The 13,879-nt window shown below is 39.7% G+C and overlaps 1 protein-coding gene across 2 annotated transcripts in view; it reads left to right on the top strand.

The window, feature by feature from the left end:
• Positions 1-13,879, top strand: part of GAK (cyclin G associated kinase) — a 73,479-nt gene that overhangs the window by 7,624 nt on the left and 51,976 nt on the right. For both annotated transcript variants that reach the window (XM_021379759.1, XM_021379760.1), the window contains exons 2-6: positions 3,631-3,692; positions 7,407-7,466; positions 9,881-9,995; positions 10,413-10,555; positions 13,247-13,372. In XM_021379759.1, coding sequence (XP_021235434.1) covers positions 3,631-3,692; positions 7,407-7,466; positions 9,881-9,995; positions 10,413-10,555; positions 13,247-13,372 — 506 coding nt within the window. The remainder of the gene's footprint in view (positions 1-3,630; positions 3,693-7,406; positions 7,467-9,880; positions 9,996-10,412; positions 10,556-13,246; positions 13,373-13,879) is intronic.

The following is a 13,879-nucleotide window of genomic DNA, read 5'->3' as shown; positions in this document are numbered from 1 at the left end:
CTTGTAGAAGGAAATCTCAGATGGTTGTGGTCAGCTTCCCATGTGCAGGAAGAAAAAGCCGAAGAAAATTAGAATAGATGAGAGACGGGGAAGGAGATTCTCTGTAAGATCTCCCTCTTTTTCTTAGATATCTAAATTGAAAGCAATATACTTCTGTTTCCTCTTTGTGCTTTTCACAACTTTAGAATGTTTTTGTTGCTTGTTTTGCATAGGAGACTGAACAGTTGAGAGTAAACCGGGTAGGTGGTTCTGTGGAAAAAACAGGAAACAAGCATGTTCTGTAGCATGATTTATTAAGCTTCCTTTGAGCAAGAAGCGTGATTAAAAGAGTAAGGCCACGGGAGAGAACTGTGATGACACAAGGAATGCATTATTGACACTGCTTGATCAAAGTCTAAAAGTTTCACCATGAAGAAAGAATCATTCCTTAGTGGAAAAGGTAGTAATACAGGCTGCAGACCTCCATTTCTTCAGTTTGAAAAGCTGCCATGTATTAAAGCCATATTAGTTACTTGCTTGAAGCAGCATTCCAACAAAGTGGAACTTGTGTGTCATGGTTTCATGATTTTTTGTTATTGGTATTCCACATCATAACATCATGTAGTGCATTGGGAGTTAAAGAGTTAATGTTAATGTTAAGTTCTGTGGATTGTTGATAGTTCCGGGTATACCTGTCTCAGAAGAGAAGAACTACATACCCCAGAGGACTTTTCACTGTTCTGTTTCTGTTTTCCATTCAGAGGGAAAGATAAAACTGTTGGCAGGTCGTTAGACATGCCGTTTTCCCTTGCTGCTTGTCTCATCTGCAGTCTGTGCTCCCTAGCCGTCTCACCTTCAGCATTAGAGTAAGGCCTTTGGTTTTGGACACTCTCTCTCTCATTCTACTTGATTTATTAGCCTCAATTCCAATTGTATTGTATTATATTGTGTTGTCTTGCAGCCTGGTATCATATTTAGTAGATCAGTTTTCCTCCTCAGATTGTTGTCCCTGTTTTGTTTTAGGCCTATCTCCTTATCTTTTCCCTCTTCTCCCTTTCCTGGGGTGTGGGTCCCTGGGTCCCCTCACCCCATTAGTTATGGAACCGGGCCGAACCAGCCTGTGAACTATTGACATTGAGTCTGCTATTGATGCATTTAAAAAAAAAAAAAAAAAGTGGTTTTTTGTCTTAGTTGACTTTCCTTATATTGGAGGAAGACTTTGAATTCAAGTTTATCAGACCAGTTGAAACTGTTGGAAGAGGTACCAAAACCTGTAGGGATCTTCAGAGTTTGGACCAGCTTGTTTGTTTTCAGGTTCATGCTTGAAAATGATTGATTGAACGATTGAGGTTTACTTCTGATGTGTTGATGCTTTCGCCTGTATAAATCCTAAGGGGGCACACATTTGAATGAAGTGTGGTTGTCTTTTGGAGCGTGTGTACGTAGATGTGTGAACATTGGCATTGGCAGTGTTAGCAAGGTGTGTGCTTGAAATGCTTTTGGACTTAGCCATACCAGGCCTCTGAAGCCTTGCTGGTGCATTCAGCATAACTGGGCTTGCAAAACAACCATTCTGTGATCTGGGGTGTGACTGTGACTGCTTTGCATTTGTGTGCCTTCCAGAAAGCTAACTGTGCAGTAATTTCCTGTACTTGAAATTTGTGCTACGTAAAGACCCCAACTTAGTAAACTAAAGCATATGTTTTTCAACATGGAAATAGTGGAGTTAGTAGAATAAAAACAGAAATATTTTAAAAGATGCTTGTGAAAACCTCATTCTGTAGGGCTAATGGTCCTTCTGTATAGGAGGTCTGTGGGTTGTGAATAGAACAAGGGTAAGGAGGCCATGCTGCTGAGGTGTGGTGACTGGTGCTCCTGTGTGCACTGGTTGCCTCTAGTGCTTGCAGCTTTCTTTGGCAATGGTCTCCAAACCTGGGTCTTAATTCTCAGTGTGAGAAGGGAGTTGATTGGGAAGCCTAGTCAAAAACTATGGCTTCCCAACACTGAGCTTCGTTCCAAAGATGACCAGGTTATCTTGCTTGCATTACCAGCACTGTGAAATCTGCTGTTGATAGTCATAGCTGATGGGTGCTGTGCAGAATTGTGGTTTTCTTGCACATATTCTTATTTGAAAAAGAGTAACATTGCTTCAGATAGTGCTCTGTATGAAGAATACACTCCATGGTGTTGTGTACTTCCATCTGTGGTATAGACAGATGGTGTGCTTTAGCCCCTGCTCTGTCAGCACCCAAAATAGAGGTGCTTGATTGTAATTGTTAACCAGAACGCTTGTGCTGAGAGTGTTAGGAATACTGGCATTACTATTACAGAAAGCAGCAAAGCTGCTTTTAGAAAATGTATCAAAGTAAATGGTAAACACAGTTACAAACTTGGGTGGTGTGTGGCAGGACTGACTGGCAGGGGCTACTGTCAGATATTGTTGATGATCTGCTTTTCTGTAGTGTGGTTGTTGCCTTTTCCTCTTTGCTACCGGTGTTTTGGTTTTGCTGTTTCTATATGGAATTTCTCTAAAGAAAACACAGTATCTAGGAGCCTGTCATTCATTCAGATCATGCTACTGGTGGTAATGGCAAGGTAACAGGATATGTGTGGGTGGTAACATATAAGTGTTGTGCAAGTAAGGAGAGCATGGCGGGTGATTCCCATGTGAGACTTTCCGGGGTTCCTCTTTGAAAGCCTTGTATCTCATTGAATTGCACAAAGTAAATAACTTTGGCCTCATGTTAGTGTACCTCATGCAATGAGAAAAGGTAATGGGTACTAATATGACTGTACCAGTTTAGATCCTGCATCGTTTGAAAAACGTCTTGTCAAATTGTTGGTTATTTTTATTCCTTATCCTGTTCTCTTAGACCTTTTGATGAGTGAAGTCTTCCAGGACACTGACATCTGTGCTTATTCTCCAAATTACTGTTAGAGAGGACATTGCTATGTAATTGAATGAGAAGTTATATTAGTAGAACAGAAAGACAGCTTAAGTTGTTTGTCACTTACTTTGGCTGTTAATCTACCAGGGATACTCTGCTGGAAGCAGAGTATGCAGCAAGTGTGCAGCCACACTGTTTGTGTAAGCAAAGGGAGGACATTTGCAGGAGAAATGGAAATGGTATATTGAGTGATAAACTTCAGTTTAGTAACAACATCGTCCTTTATTTTGGCTTTTAATAAGAAGTCTGAAATACTGCACTGTATCTTAAACATATAAGGGGGTTCATATTTATTTTTCTCCTTTGGTTATTGCCTTTCTGTGGGAAGGCTAACAGAAACAAACATACGAAAAAAAGCCCACAAGCAATAGTTTAATGAAAATCTTTAATATTTGCTGTACTGAATCTTGGTTTTATATGTACATGCTTTAAAAAAATTAAGAAAATCTACTTGTGCATACTAACAAAACAGAGGACAGTAACCAACTTGGTGTGGCTCTGACATGTGCAAAAGAAAGCAAATATTGTCAAGAATATTTCAGCTCTTGTATGTAGTTTACATGTACTGTTGGTACCAAGCGATGTGTGTACTTCTTAGATTCAGAAGAGCTTCTATTTCCATGTATTATCTCTTGTTTGAATAAAATGATTGGTTTACCTGAGTGCTGAAAATGAGTAGTGACTTAGTGTTGTTGTCTTGCAGGTGGTTTTGCTTTTGTCTATGAAGCTCAAGATCTTGGAAGCGGCAAAGATTATGCTTTAAAGGTAAAATGAATTTACTTCACTACAGGTTTGCAAAGTCTGCTTTTGCTTAATGCTTTACCATGACAGTTGATTCTTGATATAGTCCATTGAACTAGTCATTTGAAGAAATCCAGGGTGATACAGTGGTGTTCGCACTGCAGCGTACCCATATTTAGAAACATCATTGCTTTTAGGACTCTGTATTTTATACTGAAGTACCAATGACAAGGGTTAATTTGTTAAGCAGTAGCGCCGCTTGTCAATTTATTCTAGATGTTCATGGCTCTGCTCTGAGGATTCAGTTGCATGGTTAGAAAGGATCTTGCCTAGTTACCTGAGTGGGGGATACTATAATATTTTTAAAACATAATAACTTAAAAACAAGTATTATGGAGAGGACAATAAAGTGAAGTCATTTACTTTATCATCATACATTTTTAAAAAACAGTCCGTTGTCATTTGTGTTTACTACAAGATGACTTCTCTTTTGGCGTAGGGTGTGACTATATGAGAAAGATGATATTTTGGGGAGGAGAGGGAAAATGGTAGTATAAGAGGTGGAAGTAGTAAGTTGGCATTACATCACTAAAAAGAATTTGCTCTTTTTTTGTACCACATCCTAGAATAACACAATTTGTAACTATAAGCATGCTATTTGGCTTTAGTTACATGTTTTGTTGCTGCAGTATGTGTGCAGTTTGTGTGTTCAAAATGTCATGTGGAAATAGTCTCCTTTTAATATCATGAAATCGGTCGAATGGCTTTGGTTGGAAGGGACCTGAAGGATCATAAAGTTCCAACCTGCTTGCTGTAGGCAGGGATGCCAACCACTAGATAAGGCTGCCTGAAGACCTATCCGATCTGGCCTTGAATGCCTCCAGGGATGGGGCATCCACAACTTATGTGGGCAGCCTGTTTCATTTCCTTGGGACCCTCTTAGTAAAGAAGTTTTCCTAACATCTAAATTTCCCCTCTTTTATTTCAAAGCCATTCCCCTTTGTCCTATTGTTATCACTATGCTCACGTAAAAAGTTGATCTGCCTCCTGCTTATAAGCTGCGTTTGAGTATTGGAAGGCTGTAATGGCGTCTCCCTAGAGCTTTCACATCTCCAAGCTAGACAAATCCATCTCCCATAGTCTTTCTTCAATAAGAGAGGTGCTCCAGCCCTCTCATAATCTTTGTGGCCTGCCTCTGGACCTGCTCCAACAACTCTATATCTTTTTGTGTTTGGGGCCCTGGTCTTTGATGCAGTACTCCAGGTGGGGTCTTGTGAGGACAGACTAGAGAGATATAGTCATTTCCCTTGTCTTGCTGGCCAATCCTCTTTTGATGCAACCTGAAAAACATCTGACTGCCAGAACCACAGGCTCACATCCAGCTTTTTGTCCACCAGAACCCCCAGGTTCTTCTCCACAGGGCTGCTCTCAGTCAGTTCTTCTCCCAGACTATACTCATGTCTGGGACTGCCCCCACCAAGGTGCAACACCTTGTACTTGGCCTTTTGAACTTCACTAGGTTCATGTAGACCTGCTTCTTAAGCCTGTTCAGATCTCTCTGGATGACATCCCTTCCTTCTGTTTATTAACTGCATCACTCATCTGGGTGTCATCAGCAAACTTACTGAGGATACACTCAGTCCTATCATCTATGTCATTGATAAAGATGTTAAAGAGCATCAGCCTGAAGATGGATGCCTGAGGGACACCATTTGTCACTGACCTGCACCTGCCCATGGAGCCTTTGACCCCAGCCCTCTGGCTGTGACCATCCAACTGACTGCTTATCCACTGAATAGTCCAGCTTTCAAATCTATATCCTCCCAATTTAGAGATAAGGTTGTGATGTGGAACCATGTCAAAAGCCATGCAGAAGTCCATGGGTTGCTCTTCCTTTGTCCACTGATACTGTCACTCTTGTAGAAGGCCACCAGATTGCTCAGACACAATCTGTCCACAGCGAAGCCACACCATCTGTCACAGATCACTTCATAATCTTCCATATGCCTTAATATCTGTTCTAGTTCATTCAAAGCCCTGGGATGCACGTCATCTGGCCCCGTAGACTTATACATGTTCAGTCTCATCAGCCAGCCTCAAATTTACTCTTTCTTACGGTGGGAGGGATTGTGTTCCCCCAGTCCCTGCTTAGAGGTTCAGGGACATGAGAGGCATGGGAAGCCTGAGCATCAGTGAAGACTGAGGCAAAGAACTGGTTGAGAACCTCAGCCTTCTCTATGTCTGTTGCTGCCAATTCTCCCTTTTCATTTATCAGAGGGGATATGCTGCCCTTGGTCTTTCTCTTCTGACTAGTGTACCAGTAGAATCCCTTTTTGTTATTTTTCATGTTCATTACTAAGTTCAGTTCCACCTGCACCTTGGCTTTCATTATCCCATCTCTGCATGTCTGCACGACAGCACTATATTTTTCCCAGACCACCCATCCCTGCTTTCACTGCCTGTACATTTCCCTCTTTTTGCCTCAGTTTGACCAGCGGTCCTTGCTCAGGTGGTTTCCTGCTTCCTCTGACTGATTTCTTCTTCTGAGAGATGGTTAGCTCTTGTGCTCTCAGAAAGGTGTCCTTAAGGAGCTGCCAGCTCTGTTCCATTCCTGTGTCCATAAGGAGGTTTTCCCAGGAGTAATCCCATCTAGTAATTCCTTAAACAGCCTGAAGTTTGCTCTCCTGAAGTTCAGGGTCCTGACCCTGTTCTTTGCCAGGTCTGCATTCCTTGAGATTGTGAACTTGACCAGGGCACGGTCACTGCAGCCCAAACTGCCTCCAATCTTAACCTCTTTCATGTTCTCCTTTACACTGGTGAGCACAAGAACTAGTATCGCTTCATCTCTGGTGAGTCTGCCCAATACCTGAACCAGGAAGTTATTCCCAGTGGACTCCAGGAGTCTCCTGGATTGCTTGTAGCTCAGAACGTTGTTTTCCCAGCAGATGTCTGGGTGATTGAAATCCCCCATCAGGATGAGAACCTGCAAGCTCAATGCCTCTTGCAGCTGAAGAAAGAAGGCCTTGTCAACAGACTCCCCTTGATCAAGCAGCCTGTAGTAGACCTTGATCACTATATGTCCATTATCGGTCTGGTTCCTAATTTTGACTCACAAGCTCTCAACCTGGTCATGGCTGTTTCTCAGGGACAGCTATTTGCAATCTGTCCACTTCACATAGAGGGCAACTGTACTTCCTCTGTTTTGTGGAGCTAGTAACAAATGCTCGGATTCATTTTGTTTAAATGTTGATTCCAAATTGAAATAATATTAAAAGTAGTAATGTTTGATTTTGTTGCTCATTACTCAGATACCTAGAAGCTGGGCTACATGTTTAGTGAAGTTTTGATGGAGTTGGGTAAAGGTTGTTTTTCAAGATTTGATACAGAAGATAAATCTTTACTTGTATGTGCATAATGATGGAACCAGGAGATTTGAATGCTTTATACAACAGTAAACTCAGAGCAGTTTCTTTGTAAGTTTCTTTGGCAGAGGTTAGCACTGCTCAATTGTCCCTAAGCATGAACAGCACAGATAGTTGGAAAACTGACCATGACATGTGTAGCAGTGTGTCCCAGTGCAGTACTACTATTTTGCTTACTGTCCCATTGCAGTTCTGTAAGGTTTTTTGATTGTATCTGATCCTTTGTGTTCTAAAAAGAAGTACATAAAATCAGTGTGTGTTGCTTTTCTGTAAGCTTTAATACATAAATATTCTAAAATATTCTGTTTTCTGACAGCGGTTGTTGTCCAATGAGGAAGAAAAGAACAAAGCTGTCATTCAGGAAGTTTGTTTTATGGTATCCTTTTGAATGTATTTAAATGTTTTGATTTAATTGCCTGGTATCAAACATTTCTAAGAGGCTGTCTACAGATTTCTTTCATGCCTTGCACTGTTTAAGAGTACTGACACTTAAGGAAAGTGTGAGTTTATGGTTCGTAATGAACCTGATGGTGATGTTCCAGCAAGCTCAGGTCCTTGAACTGCAGGAATTTAATGCGTGCAGGTGACTTTAGTAGCTACTGTAGACCTTGTCATGCACTTTATCTACCATAATATTTTAATTTGGGCTTTCTTGTGGTCCTCTGACCTTTAAGATGATATTTAAATCTTAATGAGTCTTCTCTCATGTGCACTGGATTTACTGATTGGTTTTTTTTGACAACTCAAAATGTTGCTTTTACTATCAATGTATCGTAATTTCTGCCTCAGAAACACTTGGCTTTGAAAAGTAGAACTGAGTATCTGGGAAGGAATTTCAGTAAAGTGTATGCAGCAGAAACCAGAAGCTGTACTGTCAGTGTGTTTGATGCAGTTTTTACTTTCAATGATGTCAAGCAGTAGTGTGTGATGTTGTCTCTCATGTTTTATTTCTCAGTCAAAATAATGTTTTCAGTGTTTGGCTGTAAGTAAACTCAATACTTACACTCCAGCATCTACTCTAAGGCCTTTTGTTTGTTTCAAGAGTTATTGACTAGCTGTGTTAAAGCTGCTGCTTTTTGGCTACCACTGAGTATTCAGTTGCATTTTGAGTTAGCGAGCAAAACTACTGATCTTAAGCTGCTCACGTTTTTGTGTGATTGTCATTGTTTATCAAAATCTTAAACAGGACACAGTTCACTGAAAAAATATACACTCAAGAACTGAATATCCTGGTGCTGTGTATTTTCTAGCTACTCTGATTACATCTTTCCAGGAATAACTGATAATGCTTTGAATATCTTTTCAAGCTTACTTGTTCATGTTGTATGTATATTTTCATAGGGCTAACTGTTGCTAGCTTTGAGGTGCAACTGAAATAAAAGTGTTTCCTGCAGCTCTGAGCAGAAGGATCTAAAAAGATGCATATGATTAAAAAAAAAAATTAAAAAATTAAAATAGCACTTTGAGTTCATTCTAAATGGTAGATTTATCTTGCCCTTTGCTTTACATCTTTGTTGTTCTTAGGCCATCTTTGTTGTTTTTCTTCTTTCTAGATCCAGTGAATGCAACTTGTAAATAATGTGTTTATCTTGTAGTTGTAATTCTCAGTGTTTGGCAAGGGTGGTGCACATCAGGACCAACGCAAATAGGCATAATGTGATGTAAACCTCTACTGAGCTCACTTATATGTTCTTTCCTTTCACATAGATCAAAAATGATAGTTTAAATTTTTGAACTGTTAGCGAAAAACAGCAAAGGTTGTCGTTTGAATTAAGGTCCCTTTTTTTTTTTTGTAGAGCTTTTTGTTTATTCTGAAGTTTATTGTGCTGACTTTGCATTAAGCATTGTGAAATTACAAGGGCTGCTCTGGAAGTAATGTCTCCTATTACATGCTGTGGGTCCATGACGTCAGGAGTGGTTTGGTGTGGCAATAGAGTTTCAACCTTCCCACCCATATTCCATTGCGTATTGTTACAATGTGACTAATGGCAGCAGAAGGGCAGTCTGACACAATGGCATCTGACGTGGTAGTGCATAAGAAACAAATGGATGTCTTTGAATTTCTTTGTGAGGAAAAAATGGTACCAGCTGACACCCATCAATGGTTGCTGAACATTTATGGAGACCAAACATTGGATGTCGCACAGTGAAGCTGTGGTGGTGGTGCGTTTTGGCAGTGTGTCACCTACACTGGTGCAGATTTTTACAAGCATGGCATGCAGGAATGAACATCTTGTTCATTGCTGGTGAAAATGCACAGCTAATGGTGATGACTGCTGAAAAATAGCATTTTGTAGCTGCGAATTTGCTCTGTGAAATAGTGTTTTTGTGCTCTTTGTTGTTTCCACTGAAATAAATAGGAGGCATAACTTTTGGAACAACTTTCTTTGGAGCATACTTTCTTTGAGAAGGCAGGGGTTGATACAATAGGCCCCTCTTGATCAGCTAGCTAGAACAGCAGTCTTTCTGACCCTTCTGTTAATGTCTTGTGGTCACTGTCAAAGAGAAAAAGGAATACCTAGATCTTGTACAGAAGTCTAGTTTCCTTGGAGCCTTAATCAAAGGTATTTTTGAAATGTTTTATTTTGACTTTTTACGTGTTACCATTAGTGACTTGCCTTGAAGTCTGTTTCTGCAGCTGGACATAAGTTTACTTGTTCTGCTGAGTACTGTAAGTGCAGCTGTAATATCTGGGATGAGCTAACATTTCAGTTGAGATGTCTGAGAACTGCTGTATACAGAATTATCAATGGACTTGACAGTTTTCTTCCTTGAACACATTGTCTCCAGAAAAAACTTTCAGGTCACCCCAACATTGTCCAGTTCTGCTCTGCTGCGTCCATAGGGAAAGAAGAATCAGACACAGGACAAGGAGAGTTCCTTTTGCTTACAGAATTGTGTAAAGGTAAACTTTATTTGTTTTCTTAGTGCTGCACATTGCTTCTTAAAGCTGCTTTGCACAGTTTATTTCAGGGCATAGAAGTTCTGAAAACCTCTTAATGTTAATTGAGTGGGACTAGTGTTCACCTTCATAGGAGGAGAATTACATTCTTTCAGACAGTTCAACTTTATTATATATATGGAATAATTGTGAAGTTCTTCGCATTTGAGACGAGTCAGGGAAGGAACAGCAGGAGTTTTTCCTTAGAGTGCCATTTTCTTCAGCACTGCAGCCTTCATGGATTTGCCATTTTCAGAATATCTATCTACAACTCAGTACTGTAGGTCTTCCTTGTTGAGGAGAGTTTCTCCATACATGACAAGCTTTCAGAATTTATGGTGTTTTGCATGTGCTTATGTGAATCTATTTGACTTTCTACAGGACAACTGGTGGAATTCTTAAAGAAAGTGGAACCCAAAGGACCAATCTCCTGTGACACAGTTCTGAAGATCTTTTATCAGACCTGCCGAGCAGTCCAGCATATGCATAAACAGAAGCCTCCTATTATTCACAGAGATTTAAAGGTAGGTATATAAATATCTTTAAAGATAGAGGTTTTCAAATAGCAAACGGAGCCTGTAAGGCATATTTGATGTTTAGGCTGTTGATCAGCCACAGTGGATGGTCTTGACAATATGTATGTGTGTGTGTATATAATGTTTAAATGGATTGCGTTGCTAGCATTACTGTATAATGAAGATCCCCACTGAAATGCTCGTATCTTTGCAAGTAGCATTTTTTCTTGTGTATGTGGTGTGAATACTTACTGTACTCAATCTAAACAAGTTGAAGGATGTTGTACTGCATGGTTTGCTGATGAAGTTAAGGTGTTTTTTTGATAAAATAAATAGAGTTATGGCATGAACTGTAGTTTTCCTGAGGAAAATTTTACAGTGCTGACAAGCAGCCTAAGTTATCTCAAATAAGAGATTTTAACCAAGTCTGCATTAAACTTCTTTGGTGATACTTTGTAGAATAAAATTTGTATACTTTGCTGATATCTTTTGTCCCTACCAATAGAAAAGCTGCCTCTCTTCTATGTAAAAGGATCTTGAGTATTTACAAATAAATATGAATTTTTTACTTACAGTTTTTTAAGTTTTGGTCTCGAATGTTTTATAGCTGAGCCAATGCTCTGTTTGACCTGTTGTTTTATCAAGAGAAGGTCTTGTCAGAGGTGAGGTGTGGAAGGAGGCAACAGTTTTGTTTCCTATTGGCTTTGTGTTAGAGACTATAGAGCAAGAGGAAGTAATAGTTGGGGGGACCTTAATTAGACCCAACTTAATTGATAGTTGGGCAGGGTTCTTACTATAATGAAGTATCAAATAGGGTTCACTTGACTGTGCTATACTTCCTGGAAAGCAGGTCAGCAGCACAAAAAAATTGTAAATCAAAGTTTTGACCTTACCTTCAAATGAGATCTGTGATGGCAATGTGGTGTTTAGGGGAGAAGCTGGAATCTAAGAAGATTATCTAAATTATTTTGACTGAAAGTGTTAGGATTCGTGAAGTTTCTGCAGTACAGCTTGAAGTTCAACTTCATATAGAAATGTCTGTTTCTGTGTTAATGGGGTGTTCTTCTCTTGTTTGTCCATTTTTTCCTGAACACCTTTGCACTTACTATGAGTGTGCACAGCATTGTAAAAATCCAGCTAGTTACTGGTTTGGAGAAATTCCAGGCTAGTGTGATGGGTAAACAGTCAGTCTTTATCTGATATTTTAATTATCAGAACTTGAACTTTACAGCTGTAGGTTACAGCTAGTCTGTGTAGCAGAGATCATAGAGCCTGTTAGAGCCAATTTCAATAACCAGCTGAAATATTCTATATTACTAGCAACCTTCAAAACACACAACAGGACATAAGCTCACAAAAGCCTGACCTTTTCTCTGGTGTTACTGTAACCATTTTTAGTGTTTAAGTTTCATTTGATACTGAATCACAGAATCAAAGAATGGTTTGGATTGGAAAAGACCTTAAAGATCTTCTAGTTCCAGCTCCCCTGTCATGGGCAGGCATACCTTCCACTAGATCACATTCTTCAAAGTCCCATCCAACCTGCCCTTGAATACCTCTGGGCATGGGGCATTCACAGCTTCTCTGGGCAGCCCCTGCCAGTGCTTCGCCACCCTCTGAGTAAAGAATTTCTTTGTAACACTTCATGTAAATATTCATCTTTTAGTTAAAGCCATTACCCCTCGTCATTGCCTGCCCTTCTCTTTGTACACGGAAGTAAGCAAATGTTTTCCGACAGTAGAATTCAGTTTATTCACTGAGATAGATACGACCAGCTCAGTGTCATCCTGTGGGGTAGTCAAAAATGATTTTATGGTGGAAGAAGGGGCACATCTAAGGGAGGCTAGAAGGACATGCTGAAAGCTGAGGTATTGAGGAAGGACATTTGGAAGTGTAGTAGTGTCCGTGGGAAAGGGAAGCGAGATCTGGCTATCTTAAGTGGTGTTCTAATCTTGGAAAAGTTAAAAGGCACAGTACTTCCCTTTCCTGACTTCATGCAGAAATGCAAATTTTTTTCCAGCTCTTTTGTGGTTGTGACCCTGTGATACACCTACTCCGTACCCACTCTTCTATTTCCTTTTAATTTTCATCCCAGTTTCACTTAGCCTTCCAAGAAAGCTGGATTTTTTAAGGAGTAAGAAAAGGAAGGGTTGAAGATGAAATGTTCAGGCAGCACATAGTTCTCAAATAGCTGGTTTCCATTTCCTCACGAAGTCATGGCTGCATTTTTCTAGGTGTCCCCTATCAGCCTGCTTCTCTTCTGTTACCCTGTGTTTTACCTGCAGTGGTCCTAACCTCTGTTCCACTACAACTGTGTTAACGGTGTTCAGTTTTATAGATGAAAACATGTGGATTTCAAGATGCTGCTTATACAAGTGATCACTTCGAAAAACTGATCTATTCATGGACACTAATAGGTGTTTTTTCCCCTCGGGTTTATTTCCTATTCTCTTGGATGTCTGCTTGTTGTTCATAACATTTTCTTCACGATACCTCTTAAAGACTGTCTGTATTGCTACCATATACGTTTAACTTAGTGTTATATGAAATCTGAAATTTCTTGTGAGCAAAAATATTATAGACTATAGTGATAAATTTTTGTACGTGTATATACACACAAACGATTTGATGTTTAAAGTATGTATTTTACCCTTCAGAAAGATGTTTTCAGTTTATTCTACCTCTTTTTTTTTTTTTAAGGTAGAGAACTTGCTTATTAGTAACCAAGGGACAATTAAACTTTGTGACTTTGGTAGTGCTACTACAGTAGCGTACTATCCTGACTACAGCTGGTCTGCACAAAAGAGAGCTCTGGTTGAAGAAGAGGTGAGAATATCTTACCATTGTTAATGTTTACAATAGAATCCGTTTTCTGTTAGTAAACTGCTATTAGTTTGTGTAATTTCTAAGACAAGTGAGGATTCTTGTAGGGCTATTCATAAATGTCTGTTTTCCCATTCATGTTGCCAGAGTTCAAAGATGGCTTGCAGTTAAAATCACTGCTTGTTTTATGTAGCTGCCTCTAACCACTGCTTCAGCTTGAGTAGTGTCCACTCTGTGATTGATAGGGAAATATTAGATTAGAAGAACATCTTCTAACTGCAGTCAAAATAGGGAGTTGAAAATTGATTGTCCCTTAAAAATAGGCAATATTGCTGTGCTCCTAGAACTACAGTGATGATGTTAAACATGCATTTGATTTTTCCGAAGTGCACTTGGTCTTTGTTTTGAGGTGAGAATAATGCTGATAAATCTAATGTAATCCATCTACCGGTCTTAGACTGTAAGTATGAAGAAATACACTGGCATTTAAAATTCATGAATGCAACCTCT

The sequence above is a fragment of the Numida meleagris genome, chromosome Z, assembly GCF_002078875.1.
Source record: "Numida meleagris isolate 19003 breed g44 Domestic line chromosome Z, NumMel1.0, whole genome shotgun sequence".
NCBI classification, from domain to species: Eukaryota; Metazoa; Chordata; class Aves; order Galliformes; family Numididae; genus Numida; species Numida meleagris.
This window is presented reverse-complemented; position numbering and strand designations above follow the sequence as displayed.